The following is a 22,668-nucleotide window of genomic DNA, read 5'->3' as shown; positions in this document are numbered from 1 at the left end:
ATGTACAATACACATGCTGGAGAAGCAACTTCTCGAGAACACCAATGAACAGTGTTTCATTGAATAGCAATTCAGGTTGTACACTGTGTTTATTACTCGCTTGTTTCTGTTGAAGCCAAAGCCAGCAGAGGAAATGATTAATCTACCCTGTAACATGTCAACAAAGGGAAAGTTCATTTTTCTACATTAGGAATATACCGATGTATTTTGTGAGTATTATCATAGTAGATAATTCATTTGAAAAACTGCTATCTGTAGTGAAAACTGACATATCTAAAACAAACACAGTGGTCAGAACTTTTTCATTGCTCTAGTAGCTTGGAAGATAGCAGTTACTGTTACAGATATGTTGATGTGGGGGGTTGAAACCATGAATTTTGTTCAAAGCAAATGATCTGGAGAAAAAAATTTACACACAAGATATGAATTTTGCCTCAGCCAAAACCACTTGCAAACGGGCCTACTTGTACATCTTTTCCACTTGTATTTGTGGCTGATAAGGAATTTGACCTCTGTGAAAACCTCCTAAGATCTCTCCCAGAAAAATACTAGACAACTAAAACCCCCACCAACAGCTTCTCAAGAGCTAGACTTTTTCTTTAATGCCTTTTAGCTGGTAAATTGTAGATTTTGCATCAGGTGATAGATGTGAGTGTTAAATTTGTTGACATTATACTTACAACATATTGTGTGCTTCACAGTTGTGTGAGGATTGTGGATGACTACAACTCCGAGGACACACTGACATGTCTATTAAACAAGTCGCCTATGGGACTGGAGGTAACACACATAGAAAGTTTTCCAGACACCATTTCTCAGACTATTTCTGTCATGATCATGGATCAGTGCCTTGGCAGAACTGCTGTAAGGAGTAAATCATAAATGGTTGTCCTAACCAAAATATGAAGAAGAAACTTCTTGCAAATATAGTTTTGTACCTATCAGCTTTATTTCTTTGTTTCAGTTCAATTTTCTCCCTTTCTGTTCAATAACTGCTAGCCGTGACCCAATCTTCATTATGGTCTGCACACTTTATATCATAAATACATGGATATTTTTGTACCTCCAGAATTAACAGCTCACTGTCCACATAACTCATGTTGCTCATCAACACTGAAACGTTCTGGTTGGGAGCGCACAATGGACAGAATGCCACATGAAAAACTGCATATGTGGTCACTCAGGCTGCTGGAATTCCTGCTGTGAGATAGGCTGGGGCACATTTTGATGCATGCAACACTTGAAGATGTGCCCCACCTGTGTACCAGCGTCGTGAGTTCCAGTATCGTGTGGCCACACTCACTGAGATGCCCAGCTCAAATGCCCCTGGAAAAATCGCATTTGTTGTCTTAGCCTAAAGCAGTGTGCCAAATCTGAACTTGAACTTGGACTTTTGTCTTGTTGCTAGGGAAGGTTTGGGTCCAAGTCACATTGTGAAACCAGGTTTTTCGTCATTCAGAAGCGTCGTAGCAGCAAGCATTCTGTTGCAGTGTGTTAAATTCATTTTGACTTCTCAAACAATCAGGATCACTGAACATATAGGGTGTTCCAAGTAACTGTATCACCTGCAAGAATGTAGTTCGGAGTTTGCTGACTTCCAAAACAGCTGTCTGACTGAAAAGTCATGTGGATGACATGCTATAAAAATGCAGTGTCATTAGCATTTTTTTAAATGGGGCAATTGTGGCACCTGCCCAACCTCTTTCACCTTTCTACTCCCAGAATTGCAGATTCATACAAGAAAAGCCAGTGACATAATTCTTTTGTCTGTTGGAAGAGAAATTATGGAGTGAAAGTATGACGAATATTGGGATTATTGTGCTATTGTTGCAACAATGTGAAATGTGCAGTATACAGAAGCTTTTTCCACACTCTGTGTAGATTGACCTAGACATGATGTGCTGCTTGCCTCGGCATGGAGAGTGGTCTAAACACCCAAGTTGGTACATCGTTCAAATGGCCACAACATCAACACAAAGATCCCCACATTTAATGTATTATTCATCCATAATGTCTTGTCAGATCTACACAAAAGTTATATTGCTGAAGTGTGACTCATACAGGTATTCTATTCTCATGCGAAAAATACTGGAGACCTATATTCAGAAATGCTAGTGGTCATTGTAGTTTTCTTAAGGAATATGTAATTTAAATGTAATAAAATGTAAGCTTTTGGAGCCAAAAAACCTTTTTCTATGCTGTTTTCGTAACATCAAAGTTAACATAGTTCTTACAGATATTAGAGCTAGGCACCTTGTATATAAATGATTAATGGAAAATCTCATATAAAGATGTGAAACAAATACTGACAAAGAGATAGAGGGGCTGGCCAGTACTTTCCTCAGCTCAGTACAGCCGATAGATACACATAAAACAGAACTGAAAATTTACGTTCCTTTATACTATATACCTCTTTACTTCTGTATGCATCCTCTTTGGTTTGAAGGTGGCACAGTACTTACAGTAGAATATCTTTGGCTTCCCTCTGACAACCATGCCTCCATCCTTACTACCCTCCCTATTTTCCTTTCCCTGTTGCTTCATAACCTGGGTTGTGAGTAACTGAATCTCCTTTCCCTTCTTCCCTTTCTTTCCCCTCTCTCCTCCCCGATGAAGGAACATTTGTTCCGAAAGCTAGGAACATAAATTTTCAGTTCTGTTTTATGTGTATCTATCGGCTGTACTGAGCTGAGGTAAGTACTGGCCAGCCCCTCTATCTCTTTGTTAGTATTTGTTTCGCACCTTGTATATAGGCAGACAGTCAGACAGACATACATACATATAAATACATTATTAATGAAAAGATAGATTGCTAGTCACTGTAAAGATGACACATTGAGTTGTAGACAGGAACAACAAAAAGATTGAGACGTGCTTGCTTGTGTGAATGTTTGTGTGTTTCCGTTCCGAAGAAGGCTTTGGCCAAAAGCTCAGTGTGTGACAGTCTTTTCACTGTGCCTGTCTGCAACTCATTCGTCATCTGTATGGTAAATACCACTCTATCCTTTTCATAATATTGTTGATATTCCATTCTGAAATTTGTTAGAAAGATATATTGATGGAAAAGAAGAAAGATTAGGTTGGAAAACTTATATTTGGATGATTTGGCAGGCTGCTTAACCGTGCTTCTCCCAAATACAAATTCAGTGCCTTAAAACTGTGCCATCACACTTGTTATTTTGTTAGTGTATAGAGGCACCTATGTATGTCATACATTTACCTGAATAAAACAGAAATAATGTAGGCACAAATAAATTAAATAAACAATTGCACCACAGCTACACTGAAACCTGACTCTATTTCAGCATTCAAATACAGACACACATGGCCTCCCAAAACCATAAATTCATCCATAAAACTTATATTTCTATTTATTTCCAGTAATTAAGATGGTGGGTGGAGGGGGACTATGTGACACTGTGTGTGCATTTCCTTGGTATTTTGTCGGTCCTTTCCGTGCTATAAGAATTAGTTACAGACAGGAATTATGTGTACATTTTAGGTGACCAAAAACCACCTTTGATATTACATTTATTGTTATTTAGTACAAATGCTGTCTTCAAAGATGAGCTGACAATGCACCAATTCATATATATAACTGATTCTGTTCAAAAAAGGTTTGACAGACGTGCACAAGGCTCAAGACCTCCGTTGTTTTTTCATGTCACCCTTACAGAAACATATTAGCAATATTGATCAAGATAAACTAACACTGCATTCTTCTTCTTTGACATGCTAGTGTTGAAGTATGCACAGAATCAGCCAAGTGAAAAATGTGTGCAATATGAACAATTATTTATGTCTAAAAAATGACTTTGGAATTTTCCTTTGTGTGAGACCACGTGTACAACATCGTGTGCCAATTTAAATTTCTAGATTAAAATATTTTACTGTTTGCATCATTCCTGCGTAATGTTTCACTGATTGTATCTGTACCTGTTTGTATTGTGATCTGTTGTGAAATTTCAAAAGTTCGTGAGTACCATGATAAATTCGTACTGTTATCATCAATTGAAGGCTTAATTTAATTCTGCTCTTTTAAAAATTTTTAGAACAGTAGGCCTATTCTTGTTCAAAACAGTCATTCTCTAATCTGATGGTAGGTTATTTTGAGAATTTTCAAATGCTTACAAAACTATATTTTCCTAAGTTACCAGTAAGAGTGTTTGGAAACTTAATTTATTTCAAAGCAAATCAGCGTTTGTGGTTCACAGTTCTGCCAATGATTACATCAACCCTGAACTGCTTTGTAAATCAACAAAGATAAAAATGCATTTTTGAGAATTTTCAGAAGCTATAACTGTTCTTTGCATAATCTATGCGCAATTTGTAGGAAATCAGTGTTTGTGATTTAGTTACTGTAGCAGATTTTTTGGCTAACATACTGTGTCACATTTAGTTTTCCTTAAAGAAGATATAATCTGCATTTATCATAAATTAACTCCGTTTTCAAGTTTGTAACAACCATAATTAACCTCAAAATGTTTTAGTAAACTAGTAGTTTTTGCCTTAATAGAAATCTTGTTTTGTGTGTTTGCTTCAATCCTCATAGGGAATTAGAAACTTTTTAGTTCAACAGATTAAAAGATAATCTGTAGGCTTAATTTAAAGTTATTTGTTCACTGCCTTGTAAAACATTGCACCAGCCAAAATGCAGCTCCACTGTGAATGCCATCCTCGAACACGGGCTGAGTTGGTTGACATAGTAAGCAGCTGGAAATTGCAAATGATTGGCAGCTGCTGCAAATCGGTTTGTTGAAAGAGTTCCTGAGAGTTGTGATCTGCAGTACCTGTACCAGACATACCTCAAGTACTGTCTTCTCCCATGAATCATGCCTCCCCTGCAGAAAATACAAGATCTGTCATTAATTGTCCACTTGACTGCAAGTGGTGTGTCAATGGTAGATGTACTGGGTGGGCGGGGACCAGTAAGGCTCAAGGTGTTGTACCAATCTTCCTAATCAATAAGTTTGAGGTGCCGTCTTTCACTGAAACTGAGCCAGTGGGACTCACTTTACCTGTTTTGAGGAAACCTGTTTTGTCTGGTGTCAGGAGGAGGCAATTGCAAAAGGGTAGGAGTGTATTAATTGTCAGCAGTTCATACGTACGGCGAATGATGGTACCCCTTAGGGAAATGGTAGCAAGGGACAGGAAAGGACACTAGTTGCTCTCCGTATGAATGGCCAGGGCATCATTAAACATGTTGAAGAGGCTATTCCATCAGCCATTGAGGGAACAGGGTGCAACCAACTGCAGATTGTGGTGCACCAGCATCATGATGCCTGTCTTGTGGGCTCTGAAGTAATTCGTGGATCATTTCAGTGACTGACAGAGAAGGTCAAGAAGACCAGCCTTGCTCATGGAGTTTCAGCAAAGCTCACAATTTACATCATTGTCCCCAGAACTGATCATGGCCCTTTGGTTCTGAGCCGAGTGGAAGGACAGAACCAGAGACTTCAAATGTTCTGTGACAAGCTAGGCTGTGACTTCCTGGACTTGTGCCATAGCATTGAGAACTGTAGGGTCCCTGTAAATGAGACACATGTGCACTACACATCAGATCCAGCTGTTCAGGTAGCTGACTGTGTGTGGAGTGCACACAAGGGCTTTTTAGATTCGGCGACTCTCCATCCAATCCAGATAACGGTAGCTGTAGGAAACCCAGAAGTATCAGTGTAAAATTGAAAGAAATGCCTCCCAAAGGTGAGAGTATTAAAATCCTAATGGTAAACTGCCGAAGCATTTGCAACAAAGTTCCAGAGTTTGAAGTGCTCATGAAAAGCAGTGAAGCTTACATAATATTAGGTACAGACAATTGGTTGAAACCTGAAATTGATAGCAGTGAGATTTTTGGGGAAAATTAAACTGTATATCGAAAGGATAGGCAGATGGGAAATGGAGATGGTGTATTTGTTGCAGTAGACAAGAAACTTAGATCGACCAAGGTAGAAATTGAAGCTGCTTGTGAGAGTTTTTGGGCACAACTCGGTATCACCCACCAGATTCATCTCCTGACGTAACTGAAAACTTTAGAGAAAACCTCACTTCACTTGTACGGAAGTTCCCTAATAACATTGTAATCATTGGTGGAGACTTTAATCATCCAACATTTGAGAAAATTACAGTTTTGTTAGTGATGGGTTTGATAAGACATCCTGTGAAACTTTATTAAATGTCTTCTCTGAAAACTACATGGAATAGATAGATAGAAACCCCATCCATGATGGAAATATATTGGATTAATGGCAACTTATAGACCTGACCTCTTTGATGATGTCCTCATCAAAACTGGTATTAGTGACCAAGACAGAGCTGTGGCAACACTGGTTACCAAAGTACAAAGGAGAACTAAAACAACCAGAAAGGTATATATGTTCACTAAATTAGATAAAAGTCAATAGTGTCATATCACAATGAGGAACTTGAAACTTTCGGCACAGGGCAGGAGCATGACTCAAGTTTGAAAGAACATTTGACCATGCACTGGATAGATGTGTACCCAGTAGAATAGTCAATAATGGGAGGGAACCTCCGTGGTATACAGTCACTGTAAAGAAACTTCTAATGAAACAGAGGTTACCACGTAATAGGTATAAAACAAGACATAGTGCTGTAGAGAGAGAGATGCTGAATGAAACGCATTTGGCTGTCAAGAGAACAATTAAAAATGCATTCAATGGCTTCTGTAACAGAATATTGTCAAGTGATCTTTCACAGAACCCAAAGAAATTCTGGTCATATGTAAAGGCTGTTAGTGGCACCAAAGTTAGTGTCCAGTCCCTAGTAAATGAGACAGGGACTGAAATTGAGGGTAGCAAAGCAAATACTGAAATAAGCTTCGACTGTTTCTTTACAAAGGAAAACCAAGGAGAATTGCACAAATGTAATTCTTGTACCACCCAAAAGATGAATGAAATAACTATTAGTGTCAGTGCTGTTAAGAAACCGCTGAAATAATTAAAACTGAACAAAGCTCCAGGGCCTGATGGAATCCCTGTCAGATTGTGTACTTAATTTGTAGCTGAGTTAGCCCCTCTTACAACTGTAATCTATTGTGCATCCCTGAAACAAAAAAACCCTCCCCAGCTCTTGGAAAAAGGCACAGGTCACAAGAAGGGTAGTAGATGTGATCCACAAAACTACCGTCCAATACCTATTATAGAATCTTAGAACATATTCTGAGCTCAAACATAATGAGGTATCATGAACAGAATGACCTCCTCAGTGCCAGCCAGCATGGATTTTGAAAGCACAAATCATGTGAATCCCCATTGTCACTTTCCTCACACGACATACTGAAAGCTTGGAATCAAGGCAACAAGGTAGATGTATGTTTCTTTACTTCCAAAAAGCATTTGACTCAATACCATACCTGCAATTATTGTTAAGAGTATGATCGTATGGGATATCAAGTTAAAATTGTGACTGAATTGAGGACTTTTTGGTAGGGAGAAATGCAGCATGTTATCTTGGATGGAGAGTTATTGCCAGATGTAGAAGTAACTTCAGTTGTGCCCTAAGGAAGTGTGTTGGGACCCTTGCTGTTCATGTTGTACGTTAATGACTTTGCGGACATATTAATAGTAAGATCAGGCTTTTTGAAGGTGATGCAGTTATCTATAATGAAGTTCTCTCTAAAAGAAGCTGCATAAATATTCAGTAAGATGTTGGAAATATTTTAACATGGTGCAGAAATTAGCAGTTTGCTCTAAATGTTCAGAAATGTGAAGTTTTACACTTCACGAAAGAAAAATATGTAGTATCTTACGGCTATAATATCACTGAGCCACTGTTAGAGGATTGTTTGAGGGAGGAGACCAGACAGCTAGGTCATCGGTCTCATCAGATTAGGGAAGGATGGGGAAGGAAGTCTGGGGTGCCCTTTCAAAGGAACCATCTCAACATTTCCCTGGAGCGATTTAGGGAAATCATGGAAAATCTAAATCAGGATGGCCGGACGTGGGATTGGACCATCGTCCTCCTGAATGCGAGTCTGGTGTGCTAGCCACTGTGCCACCTCTCTCGGTCCGCTGTTAGAATTGGCTAACTTAAACAAATACCTGAGTGTAACACTTTGTAGGGATATGAAGTAGAATGATCACTTAGGTTCAGTTGTGGGTAAAACAGGTGGTAGACATCGGTTTAATGGTAGAATACTGGGGAAGTTCAATGAGTCTATGAAAGAGATTGCACACAAATCACTTGCGCAACTGGTTCTAGAATATTGCTCAAATGTGTGGGACCCTCACCAGGCAAGACTATCGGGGGACATTGAACATATACAAAGAAGGGCAGCACAAATGGTCACAGATTTGTTTAATCCATGGAAGAATGTGACAGAGATACTGAAGGAAGTGAACTGGAAGACTCTTGAAGACATACGCAAACTATTCCAAGAAGGTCTATTAACAAAGTTCCAAGAACCTGCTTTAAATGTTTACTCTAGGAATATACCACAACCCGCTATGTATTGCTCACATAGGGATCATGAGGATAACATCCAAATAATTACTACACACACAGCGGCATTCAAGCAGTCATCCTTCCTGCACCCCATATTTGAATGGAACAGGAAGAAACCCTAATAATTGGTACAATCGGACATACCCTTTGCTATGCACTCATGGTGGTTTCCAGAGTATAGATGTTGATATTGTTGTAGATTATTGAGCTGCTGGACTCTTTTTTAAAGCAAATAATGCTGATTTCCATGCCTGTCATTGCTCCAAGAATTAAGTAGTTCTCTGCACAAAAAATGGTACAAAATTGTACTGAAAACAGTTCAGTTGCATCCATAAAATTTTAGCTATACAACTACACTATTTTCATTGTAATAATTTAGTTGGTTCCATTCTTTTTATGAGTGAGTGCTTTGGTACTTTTTATTTTTAGTCACAATCAGAAAGTCAAACATAATCTATAATTTCAATAACTTATTCCAAACAATTTTTATGTGATCCTTTTTCAGAGGTTGTGAAATCTGAACAACTATAGTGTACATAAATGTTATGGAATATTTCTGGAGTGTACTCATAAAACTTGTGGTAGTGTTTTTCAGTAACATATACCTTTTATCCCTTAGGAGAATAAGCTGTCAGATGACAGTGAGTCACTGGAATGTGATTCTAAGGACAGTGTTTTGATTGAAGAAGTGAAAGATAACAGCTGTATCAATGGTAGCAGTGACATTCACGTATCTTCAGAGATCACATCTGAAAGATCACCACACAGTGTACAGGATACAATGCCAACACTAAGAACTGAAGCAAAAATACCTCAAGTTCATTGGCGACAGAATGCGTCACATGTTTGGATCAAAATTGCTTTGGTGGGAGTTGAAAAATATTATTTGTCATGCACAGGAACCACAGTTGAATTCAGGTAAGTGTGTTTAGTTGCCCTGTGAATTCATTGTGTTAGTTCAATAGACAAAGCAATGTGGTGCAATTAGTCTCTCTGTTTAAAGTTTTGGAATATTTTTTGGCACCAAGTTTTGAGTTACAGGTTCTGTAATGTCGCTGCATCATCATTCTCAGCTGGTTATGTTTAAGTGGTTTCTTTGTGCCTGGCTCAGATTATTTCTTGTTTCTTATGTAAGAAAATTGGAAAATTCATCTGCTTTATTTGGCAGTTGGATTTTATGACTGTATAATAACTTACTGATGTGGAAATAGGAAGCAGATATTAAAACTAAGTCAAACTGGGTAGAAATATGCAATGTCAATTTTGATATACTATACATAAAGTACTTCTCTAAAAATGCCATTCCATTGAGTGATATTTACATATATTCAGATTTTGACTTTTTCAGCATTTTTACTGCTTCATTTTGTAGAAAAATGCTAATAACTATCTTACATTGCAGCTAAGAACACAGGAAATTAATGTATGAAAAATATGACATTCATTTCACACGGTTATCAAAAACTGAGAGAGATTTTATGTACATACGAAGCCAAGTAATATTTTCAACCACATATTATTAAAATGGCATGCAGCTGTCAAACTGTTTTCAAACACCTACTTTCCATGAGTATAACTCATCAAAGAAGATGAAGTAAATATTCCGGAATTCGAATAGAGAACAACTGACAACCTGAGTAACGTAGAAGTAGATATCCTTGGAGTAGTGAAGCAACTTAAATCATATAACAAAAGCAAATCTTCCAGTCCAGCTTGTATACTAGTTAGGTTCCTTTCAGAGTATGCTGATACAATAGTTCCTTACTTAACAATCATATCCAGCCATTCGCTCGACAAAAGATCCGTACCCAAAGACTGGAAAGTTGTGCATGTCGCACCAATATCCAAGAAAGATAGTAGGAGTAATCTACTAAATTACAGGCCCATATCATTAACATTGATATGCAGCAGGACTTTGGAACATACAGTGTGTCCCATTTATCTTGACCACCCTAAATAACTGTTTGTCCAGATGCAAATTACAAAATGTTTCAAGCAAATGATCTTTAGCCGTCAGGGGGACATCAATCAGCATGATTGCCTTCGTTGTAACTTTGTTTTTTACAAAGATATTAACAGCGGTATGACTTTTTTAAGTGGCACCCTTTATTTTTTATTTGGTAATTCATTTCCTCTCATAAAGACCTATTCAAAAATGTATCACAGTGTTACATTCACTGAAACACAACATTATTAATTACATAACACAACATTAACATTGACACTCCCAGTGCTTAGTGCAGTTACTCGAGGTAATGGAACACATCCACGTGCTGATGTTGACAGAGGACAAATACAAACATAAGTAGAATGCACACCTGTCATTCCATCAACCATCATCAGTTGAAGAGTTGTGTGAGTAGAATGTACACCAACTAAGAGAAGGTAGAAATGCTAGTCATCTATGGGGAATGTAAGTTAGCAGAACATTAATTCCAATACTGGTTTCTTAAGCACGAGTACATTTAATACAGTAGTTTAGTCCTTTTAAATACTGTTGTGTAGAGTAGGCATACAGTAAAGGCCGTCCTTCCTTTAAACTGCATCGCCATAATGTTTCTTTTATTGTAGTTGTTGTTGCTGAAGGTAGGAAAAATGTTCGCAGGCAGTGGAACTGTACAGAGAGCGATATCCTGACAAGCACCCACCTTCTCGATGGATGTTTTCTTGTCTTGTTGTGACACTTCAGGAAACGGGAAGTTTCAATCCACCACAACGCAATTATCATAGCACTCGCACAGTCGAAGCTGCCGAAGTTACTGTTCTTGCTTCTGTTGCTATGAATCCACTTGTGAGCACACGACAGCTTTAACGCAAGACTGGCATTCCTAAACCCAGTGTACATCAAATTCTTACACGTCACCGGTTCCATCCTTACCATGTACACCTACATCAAGAATTGCATGGGAATGATTTCCAGAATCGTGTACAGTTCTGTCAGTGGGCACAGCAGCAAATCCTCGCCAACCCAAACTTCTTCTCGAATGTTCTATTTATTGATGAATGTTCCTTCTCAAACAAAGGACAGGTAAATACAAGGAACATGCATTATTGGTCCAACGACAACCCGTGATGGCTTAGACAGGTGGAACATCAGCACAATGGAGAGCTAATGTCTGGTATGGGATGCTTGGTACTACAATTATTGGCCCTTATTTCATCAATGGTAGTCTAAATGGCACAGCATATGCCAACTTACTCAGACAAGTTCTTCCTCCTCTTCTGGATGAAGTGCCGCTAAGAACCAGAATGCTTATGTGGTATCAACACATTGGATGTCCAACACATAATGCCTTGCGTGCACGCCATGTTCTGAACCGAAAGTATCCTGCCAGATAGAGTGGTCGAGGAGGAACAGTTACTTGGCCTGCTAGGTCTCCTGATTTAAATCCTCTGGACTTTCTTCATTGGAGATGCATTAAGGCATTGTCTATCCTGATATTCCAACAACTCCAGAAGACATGCAGGAACATATCATGCTTACTTGTAATTCTCTTCAGCAGGCAACACTGGAAGCGGTAGATAATTCTTTCATTCAACACGTGCACCAGTGTTTCGGTGTCCAGGGTCACTACTTTGAGCACCTTTGAATGTTCTACTCCAGGGCAATGGGTGCAGGAGAGTCAGAGTCAATTTTGTGTTATGTTTTTACTTGATTTTCATTTGTTTTCTGATAACTCCACCAAGTGGACAAGTTTGTGATCCTGGGCTCAAAGTCAGTGTCGTTTTATGTAATTAATAAAGTTGTGTTTCAGTGAATGGTACACTGTGATACATTTTTGAATAGGTCTCTAGGAGAGGAAATGAATTACCAAATAAAAAATGTGGGGTACCATTTCAAAAAGTCATACCGCTGTTCATATCTTTGTAAGAAACAAAGCTGCGATGAAGGCAATCATGCTGATTGATGTCCCCCTGACAGCTAAAGAACATTTACTTGAAACATTTTTTAATTTACATCTGGACAAACAGTTATTTAGGGTGGTCAAGATAAATGGGACACCCTGTATATTGTGTTCAAACATTATGAATTACCTCATAGAAAACAGTCTATTGATACACAGTCAACATAGATTTATAAAATGTCATTCTTGTGAAACACAACTAGCTCTTTACTTGCACGAAGTGTTGAGTGCTATTGACAAGGGATTTCAAATTGATTCCATAATTGTGGATTTGTGGAAGGCTTTTGACACTGTACAACACAAGCGGCTTGTAGAGAAATTGCATGCCTATGGAATACCATCTCAGTTAGTGAGTGTATTCATGATTTCCTGTCAGAGAGGTCACATTTCATAGTAACTGATGGAAAGTCATTGAGTAAACCAGAAGTGATTTCTGGCATTCCCCAAGATAGTGTTATAGGCCCTTTGCTGTTCCTTATCTGTATAAACAATTTGGGAGATAATCTGAGCAGCTGTCTTAGATTGTTTGCAGATGACGCTGTCGTTTATTGACTAGTAAAGTCATCAGCAGATAAAAAAAATGGCAAAATGATTTAGGAAAGATATCTGTATGGTGCGAAAATTGCAATTGGACCTAAATAACGAAAAGTGTGAGGTCATCCACATGAGTGCTAAAAGGAATCCATTAAACTTAGATTACACAATAAATCAGTCAAATCTAAAGGCCGTAAATTCAACTAAATACCTAAGAATTACAATGAAGAACAACTTAAATTGGAAGAAACACACAGAAAATGTTGTAGGGAAGGCTAACCCAAGACTGTGTTTCATTGGCAGGACACTTAGAAAATGTAACAGATCTACTAGACTGCCTAACTACACTTGTCCGTCCTCTTTTACAATACTGCTGCGTGGTGTGGGATCATTACCAGATAGGATTGTCGGAGTACATCAAAAAAGTTCTAAGAAGAGCAACATGTTCTGTATTATCGTGAAATAGAGGAGAGAGTGTCACTGAAATGATACAGGATTTAGGGTGGACATCATTAAAACAAATGCGCTTTTCATTGCGGCAGAATCTTCTCACGAAATTTCAATCACTTGGCAGAAATATTTTGTTAACACTGACCTACACTGGGAGAAACAATTACCATAATAAAATAAGGGAAATCAGAGCTCACATGAAAAGATATAGGTGTTCATTTTTCCGCACGCTATATGAGATTGGAATAATAGAGAATTGTGAGGTTGGTTCAATGAACCCTCTGCCAGGCAGTTAAATGTGATTTGCAGAGTATCCATGTAGTAGATGTAGATTTGTGTGTAACTGTTTGTCCTCTCACCTCTGGCTCCTCCTCCTCTTAAAACAAAATTGATGAAGAATGGCTTTAGCATAGTTTAGCATTATAAAGTGTAACAGTACATATTTAGTTTGTTTAATATACTACTGCTAAATGACAAGATTGATTTTACAGCTCTGCTGACAATCAGCATGATGAACTGGTTGTGTTGATTTGAGGCTCTGAAATTCAGGAGCCCTCAGGTCTGGTCTGAGAATGCTGTGAGCGTAGCTCTGACAAGTTTTCACTTTTGTCACTAAGCTCTGGAAGGATAGTGTTCCATGGACAGTGTTGTTTGAGGTCCTACTGTCGCATATGACTTCCTGAAATGTTATTCCACACTAGGTGAAAGAATACTGGGACTAATAGAGCGAGGGAATTCATACAATCGCTTCATGCCATAGAGCATGCCCAGTTAATTCAGCATTTTTGTTTACTGCAGCAGATTTTGGAATCCTAAGACAGTTGGGGGGGAGGGAGGGGGGGGGGGGGAGAGAGAGAGAGAGAGAGAGAGAGAGAGAGAGAGAGAGAGAGAGAGAGAGAGAGAGAGATTAGTGGAGTTTGCCAAGAACAACAACATATTTGTCCTTAACAGAGTCTTTCAGAAACACAAATAGAAGAGGACAAAATGGCACAAAAATTTATCTTGACTATATTTCAGCAGGCAACAAATAAATTGGGCAGAATTAATGGTTCTGGACCTCTTTCCAAATAAAAGTTGTTATAGTCTAGTAAGATGCAGTGTAAAAATAAATTAAAAACTAATCACAGAACTGAAGATTATGGAAATGTAAATAAGAATAAGTAGTTATGCAACATTGAATTAAGAAACAGTTTCGGCATCTTAAGATTTGGAGCTGATGCAGGCAGGCAATAGAGGCAGATGTTTATAACGGTAATTTAGACAAGCAGAAATAGATGACACAAGTATGAAGAAAGCAAATCTAAAGAAAATCTCAAAACGAACAATTGTTGGAAAAAAGTAAGAATTTTAAGTAAATAATGATAAACACATGATAAAACATGCAGAATTAAATAAAAAAATATGGAATTATCAGTGAGAGGATGTAAGAAGGTGTGATGAAAATCTGACAAGATAAAGCAATTGAAAGCCCCAGGGATATGGAGAAAATCTGAATCTTATGATGGACAGACATAACTTTATATCAGTTAAGGTGGCACTGTAACAAAAAACAGAGTGAAAATTGTATAAGTGTTCAAATATTTGTTTAAATATTTATAAGTTAAAGTGATTAAGCTGAAACACAGGTAGTTAATAATGAAAGGAAGCAAGAAGTGTCATATGGGCCCTATAAAACCATTTGAAATATAGAGTATATTAATTATAGAGTATAGTAAGTATAGACTATAGTATTTTGTTAAAAAAGTAATAAAAACAGTACAGTAGAGGAAGAGAACTTATCAAAACTGTAACAATTCTGTAACTGTTCCACTCACAAGGAAGGGGACCAATAAGATGTAAAAACTATAGACCCTTAAAATATGTATGAAATATTCATTAAAATTATCACGGACTACACAGGGAGAAAAAGTATAGTTTCCAAGTCACTGTAGTGAAAGCTGTAAATGATTTTTGGATCTTGAGAAAGCTTTTGACTTGTTTTCAACAAAATATGTACTAATAGTGCTTAAAAAATGGTACTGATTCTATTAGTACTATTGAAGAATATATCTCAATACTAGATCCTCAGATATTGTCAGGATTGTGGGAAATTCAGAATGGGGTGAGAAGTGGGGTAAGGAGATTTCGTGTCACAAAAATGTTTCTCAGCTTTCCTAGGGGTGTTTTTGTATATTGTCCATGGAACATACTGAACCAGCTTTGATTAACCAGTGGCATTGTACTGCTTGCCTCCAGTGCAGAAAAACTTCCAACAAAGAATGGAAGAACATAATAGAGCAAGTTTGAAAATACACCTGCAAATTAATTATACTAAAACTAAAATAATGTGTTATCAACACAAGAGTAAAAATTGACTGGAATTAATTAGTAACACAGATATAGTTTTCAAAACTAAGCTTTTGATTACTCTATTAAGCAGAGAATACAATCAAGCAATCAGTGCGAGTGACCAGTTTTGATCTGTAACAATGAGACATGAGCTTTTGGCATGAGAACCTTTCATGAACTTGGGGTTGCTTGTGAATTAGTGGGGTGGGTTAGAAATTACTAGAAGAAAATAATTGGGTTAGAGAACAAATTGCAGTGAAAGATCTTACTTGGATTGCAATGAAAATGAAATGGAGTTTGGTTGGACATGTAGCAGTCTCCTGTTGTGATGTTGCCATGGATCTTACCAGCTACTATTTTAGACAACATAATCCACAGAGAATTCCAGTCTGGCAATAAACTATTACCTGATGGTGGCTTGCCAGATGTGTTCAAATGTAGAGCTGTTTCATTAGGAAGATATTATGTGGCTAATGGCTGAAAGATTATCTCATACTCTAACAAGTAGGTTTGAGGCATTGTCTCCTACTCATAGTGAGACAGAGCCAGCGGTCTCTGCTTCTCCTCCTCATGCAGCACTCTCTGGTCTGTCTGCGGCCCAGGTACCCAGAGAGGGCAAAGAAGAGGCAGTTCCAGTGTTAAATGCAAAAAGGCCTTTATTAGAAAATAGTGTCACTGGAAGGAAACAAACTGGATGTGCCCTCAGTGTGTAACCAGTGAAGAATCATGCACCCTGTAGAAGAGCCCACCCTGGTAACAATTGAAAGCCTCAGCAACAACAAAACCTCAGCTTTGAGACGATTCTCAGTTCTTTCCAGAGACTGATGGATGTGATGAAGGCAGCTAGCCTTACTCATGAGGTCTCTGCACAGTTGCCTGGGGACCGATTGGGGTGCTCAGGTCTGTAGCGGAGTGTAGGGTGTGAAGCAAAGGCTTTGTTGCCACAGTGACCAGGTTGGCTGTAGATTATTTTACCTATGCTACACTGTAAAAACTGGTAATGTTGCCCTACAGAAACAGCTACCTGGATGATAGAGTATACACTTTGTTTTAGCTGAAACTCGAAGATCACCAACAGAAAACCAGCATTGTAGAACACAATTATTTCGACTTCCCAGATATCAAATACAGATACTGAGAATCTTAAAATAGTTGTTGTTAACTGACGGTGTATTCACAACAGAGTTCCAGGGCTCATGCATCCCATAGAAAGCAGCTACCCCCACTTTATGCTAGGCACTGGAAATTCTTTGACAGTTTAAGTAGAGAGAAGGGAAATTATTGGCAATAGTGGAAAGTATATCAGAAATACAGGCAAGACTCTCCAGGAGGCGGAGTGTTTGTAGTGACAATCAGAAATTGAGTGAGTGACAATCAGAAATTGAGTGAGTGACAATCAGAAATTGAGTGTGGTCCAAAATGACTCCAACTGCAAAATAATATGAACAAGAATAACTATGTTCAGGGGGTGTACATCAATAATCAGATATTTCTACTGACCACTAGATTCAGACACATTGGTCATGGAGTCATTCAAAAATAGCCTTAACTCGATAGCATGGAAGTACCTTGAGCATACAGTAGTTGTAGGTGGTGACTAATCTGTCCAGTATCATGTGAAAAAAATAATGAATCTGTTGTCAGCAGTAAGGACAGCCAGTCCTGCAAAGTGATACTGGGTATGTTGTCTGACAACTGTCTCAAACAACTAATCCAACAATACACACACACAAGAAATATTTTAGACCTCCTGGCTGCAGACCAACCCATGACCAAAAATTACTTCAGTCTCCTGTGGATCCATCTGAGCTGAAAATGAAGACTACAGACAGAAAACTGAAATATTAAGTTCCGCTTTTGAAAATGCATTTATACACAAGTAATCTGCTGGACCAGCATTTGACTACAGCTTGGACTCCCAGATGGCGTTTGATATTGATTTTAATATTTGTGGTATGGTAAAACAATTAAGACTACTTAAAAGAAACAATGCACCAGGCCCTCACAAAATTCCAGTTAGATTTTACAGTGAATGGACTGCAGAAACTTTTTTTCCTTGCTTCTATATATTAAGAGTCTCTTGCACAGGTCTCTCCTGTTTATGGAAAGGATAAAAGATCAGATGCACCAAATTACAGACTAACATTGCTGTCATCTGTCTGTTACAGGATCATAGAGCATATTGTAAGCTCAGACATGTGTCATTCCTTTAGTAACTGGAGTTAGATTTCCAGAAGGCATTCAACACTGTACTCCATTGTCAGATACCAAACAGGATAGAAGCATACTGAGTATCTTAATGTATATGTGATTGGCTCAATGAATATGTGACTAATAGAACCCAGTATGTTACATTAGATGACAAAATTTCTACAGAAACTAAAGTAGTATCATGCCCCAAAGGAAACATAATAGCTCTAATGTTCTCAGTATATATAAATGATTTATCTGATGATAAGAATAATACCACTTTAAGATTGTCTGTTGCTGATGCTGTTGTCTACAGGAAAATACTGTCATTAGTTGATTGTAAGGAAATGCAGGAAGACTTGGACCAAAGTACCACTAGATGTAATGAACGGCATCTCTCTTTAAATTTGGATTAACACAAGATAATGCCTGCCACAAAGAGAAAGCACCTGGTGGTATCCGATTACGAGATTAGTATTGAGCACATTGTATAAGTATTTAGTGATAGTACTAAAAATCAGTATGAAATAATCACCCAGATAGGAGTGCACATTAAACTGCCACACCTAGCAATGGGAGGTGCTCAGCCCTGGATTGAACTGCCCTGTGGATTAACGTAGAGGTTCGGTGTGCTGACCAGCCAGGATATGGTTTTTAGGCTTTTCTCCACATTCATCTAGATGGATACTGGGTTGCTACCCAATTCCCAAATTAGTTACACTGTTCACATATGTTTGGAAAGCTTTTGCGAACTTTCACAGGAACAACACTCCACGCGGACTGGGGTGTCCTAATTCTGCCCCAGGGAGGTGACAGGGTGGCGACAAGAAGGGCATCTGGCCACCCCTTAAATTAACTGTGCCAAATCCGTTAATAACCATGCCAACCCTGAGCAGATGCGGGACAGAGGCACAAGAAGAAGAAGAAGATTAAGAAGCAATATGAAATGGGACAAATGCTTAAGATTAATATTAGGAAAGGCAAATAGGAGACTGAAATTTGCTGGAAGGGTTCTGGGTAAGCGCAGTGCATCAATAAAAAAAACTGCTATGGAAATGAATCATCTCTCCAAATTCCATCATGAAGGTGAATGGCAGCTAGATACATGCACTGCGCCATGGGCATGGGCTGGTGGGAGCAGTGTTACACTATGTGAGTTATTCTCCTGTGCTTGCAATAGGACCTGTGGTAGTAATCAAAGACAAACTGACAGCTGCAAACCACCTGCATCTCGTCATGCTTGATGTCTTCCCCAGTGGTGATGTTATCTTTCAGCATTATAACTGTGTGTGTCTAGGAGCCAAAACCATACTACAGTGGTTTGAGGAGCCTTATAGTGGACTCATGTTGCTGTCTCAATGACCAAATTTGCCTGATGTAAATCCTATGAAATCCATCTGGGTTGCTATTGGGCACCTTCACCACATATGCAAATCAGCAGCCTGTTATTTATGTAAATTACATGACCTCTATGTAGAAATCTAATCCCACATTCCTCCACAAACCTAGCAACAAACTGTCAGAACCCTGATATGCAGAATCAATGATATGTTTTGTTTCAAAGGTAGGTGGTTGGTTGATTTGGGGGGGGGTTCAGCTCTCTGAGACTGCAGACATGTGTGCAAGTTGTGTGTGTGTGTGTGTGTGTGTGTCTACTGCTGACAAAGGCCTTAATGGCCGAAAGCTATGATTGTGTGAATCTTTTTATTGTGCCTGTCGCGACTCAGCATCTCTGTTATATGGTGAGTAGCAACTTTCTTTCTCTGGTATTTTTACAGTTTGTTACTCATGTATGTAGGCAAAATTAGTGATTCATGATAAAGACTTATTTTCAATACTCAAAATATTCTCTGCTGAGCAGTATTTTGCTTGGATATGTTGCCAATTATAGTTTAAATGGTTGACTTACATATTATGAATATATGTGCTGTGAATATTATAGATTAAGATAATTTTTATTTGATATTCCATAATTTTTAGTTTATTTTGTTACAGCACAAACAATGATGGCCTTTATCACTTCATTTTAGAGACATATGGGCAATTTCATCCAGACAATATTAACCACTCTGCCAAAGGACTGTATGTGCAAATCAGGCTACAAAAAGTTTTGACAGGTAAATATCTCGTATTGCTTAAGGTAGAAAGGAAAAATCATAATTTATGTAAATGCTGACGGAAAAAGAGTGAAAGTACTCTCTCTTGATAAGAGGCTGCAATGCATTACAAATCAGTTGTCAGGAGGTGAAGATGGTGAAAGTAAGATTGGACTAAATGAAAAAAAAAAAAAAATTAAGAGAGATGGTGCAGTGGTGAAATAATAGATCCACTACATGCCGCAACAGTTTCCATCTTAGTTGGAACTTCCCAGTTATCAGTCTCTGTTTACTGTTATTGTTGTTTAGCATTTGGAAGCACATTTGTTAATGTCAGTTGCATATGAAGGGGCCAGAAAATAATACTAACTGGTTACTCTCAGTTATGTAATGTTCATAATCTATTATGGGTTTTATTACACTCATTGTTGGTATCAAGATTTTCAAAAATTTTAGACAATGGCATCATTAAAAAACTTGTTAGTAATTACAGGGTGTTGATATCTTTTCTGTTATTTTTCTTTTATAATGTTACTATAATTGCGTTAAAAGAATTATCTGTACTTACAATGCATTAGGAGCATTGCTTTTGTGAAAACAATTTCTGAATGTTCTAGTGGAATCTTTGTCAACATCAAGTGATCTTTTACTGTTGCAAGACTTTTGTCTTGACTTCAGGACTAGTTGCCGAACTTGCCAGTTGGTTAAACTTGATAGATGTTTTCTCTCTGTTGCTTTCTACTATTTTCTCTCTATTAGATTTAAGAAATGATCATTAAAACTGCTTGCCAGTTGTAAATTGTAATTTTACATTTCTTAATGTAAATGAATGCAAAAATGTAAAAGCAAGCTCACACGGCTATGTGGAACATAAATGCTGCCTATAGAAGAATTAGAGATACCTCTGGAGGAAAGAGAAGCAGCTGTATGAACATTAAATGTTCAGGTGGCAGATTCGTACTAAGCACAGAAGATTAAGACACCTGGAGTAGATGCCAGCCCCTCAGAATTATTGTGATCCTTGAGAAAACCAACATTTGCAAAACTATTCCAATCCTGTTATGTGGTATGTATGAGATAGGCCATATAAACTCAGACTTCAAGAAAAAGTATTATTATCCCCACACCAAAGAAGGCAAGTGATGAGATGTGTGAATATTTACCAAACCATCAGATTAATAATTCATAGGTACAATAGTATCTACAGAAGAAAGTAATGATGAGTAGATGTCTAGCTAGAGGAAGATCAGATTTGTTTCTGAAAAAAATAATCATGAACACTGAGTCAACTGACTCTACAACTTATCTTAGAAGATACATGGAAGAAGTCAAACCTGTACTTATAACATTTGTAGATTTTGAAATGGCAGTATTGAATCACATGTGATTGTGAAGTTGTCAGGGATACAGAGAGCAGAAGGTTATCTACAACTTCTACAGAAATGAGACTACAGTTAATAAGAGTCAAAGGACATCAGTGGGAAGCACCAGTTTAAAAGTAAATGATAAAGTGTTCTTACCCTTCTATCTGTACATGATGCATGCAATAAAGGATACCAAGGAGAAACCTGGCAAAGGAATTCCAGCATAGACATCAAAGAACACGACAGATCAGATGAACAGAATGGGTAGTCTCTTGAGAAAAGGTCATTGTTGTTGTTATAATCATCTTTGGTCCAAATACTTCAGTCTATATCCAGTGTTAACAAATTTAGTTTTTTGAGAAATGCTTTCCTTGCCAATCTACATTTTATATCGTCTCTACTTTGGCCATCCTCAGCTATTTTAATAGCCAGATACTACATACATCTACTGCTTTAAGTGTCTCATTTCCTAACCTAATTCCTACAGCATCACCTGCTTTAATTATGCTGCATTCCATAACCCTTGTTTTGCTTTTGTTGTCAATATTATACCCTTCTTTCAAGGTACTGTCCACTCCATCAAACTGCTCTTCCAAGTTTTTTGCTGACAGAATTACAATGTCATTGGCAAACCTAAAAGTTTTTTATTTATTTATTTTTCCAAATTTTTCTTTGGTTTCCTATACTCCAACAATCCCTTCTCTCCACTGCTCCCTTTTCATGCCCATCAAGTCTTACAACAGCCATCTTGTTTTTGTACAAGTTGTATGTAATGTTTCGCTCCCTGTATTTTACCACTGCTACCTTCAGAACTAAAAAGAGTGTATTCCAGTTGACATTGTCAAAAGCTTTCTCCAAACATCCAAAATTTGTAAACATAGGTTTGCCTTCTCCTGGTCCATCTTCTAAGATGTTTTAGAGCCAGTATTGCCGTATATGTTCTTACATTTTTGTGGAATCCTAATTTGTGTTAGTGTTTGCAACAATGATTTATTAAACTGATAGTTTGATAGTAATCACACCTGTCAGCACTTGCTTTCTTTGGAATTGAAATTATTACATTCTTCTTGAAGTCTGAGGGTATTTTACCTGTCTCGTACATCTTACACACCAAGTGGAATAGTTTTGTTATAGCTGTCTCCCCGTAGAATTTTCAGTAGTTCTGAGGGAATGGCGTCCACTTCAGGGGCCTTGTTTCGGCTTTCAGCACTCTGCGAAATTCTTCTCACAGTGTCGTACCTCCCATCTCAGTTTTATCTACTTCCTCTTCCCTTTCTATAATATTGCCTTCAAGTTCATTTACCTGTATGGTTCTTCTATATAATCCTTCCACATTTC

At 37.9% G+C, this 22,668-nt stretch overlaps 1 protein-coding gene across 3 annotated transcripts in view; it reads left to right on the top strand.

Moving 5' to 3' along the window:
• The window catches only part of LOC124596376 (putative ATP-dependent RNA helicase TDRD12), a 470,123-nt gene that overhangs the window by 419,767 nt on the left and 27,688 nt on the right, over positions 1–22,668 (top strand). For all 3 annotated transcript variants that reach the window (XM_047135490.1, XM_047135489.1, XM_047135491.1), the window contains 2 exons: positions 9,083–9,381; positions 19,866–19,987. In XM_047135490.1, the coding sequence (XP_046991446.1) occupies positions 9,083–9,381; positions 19,866–19,987 (421 nt within the window). The remainder of the gene's footprint in view (positions 1–9,082; positions 9,382–19,865; positions 19,988–22,668) is intronic.

Source organism: Schistocerca americana, chromosome 2 (genome assembly GCF_021461395.2).
Source record: "Schistocerca americana isolate TAMUIC-IGC-003095 chromosome 2, iqSchAmer2.1, whole genome shotgun sequence".
In the NCBI taxonomy this organism is placed as follows: domain Eukaryota; kingdom Metazoa; phylum Arthropoda; class Insecta; order Orthoptera; family Acrididae; genus Schistocerca; species Schistocerca americana.
The sequence above is the reverse complement of the archived record's forward strand: the minus strand, read 5'-3'. Positions and strand labels throughout refer to the sequence as shown.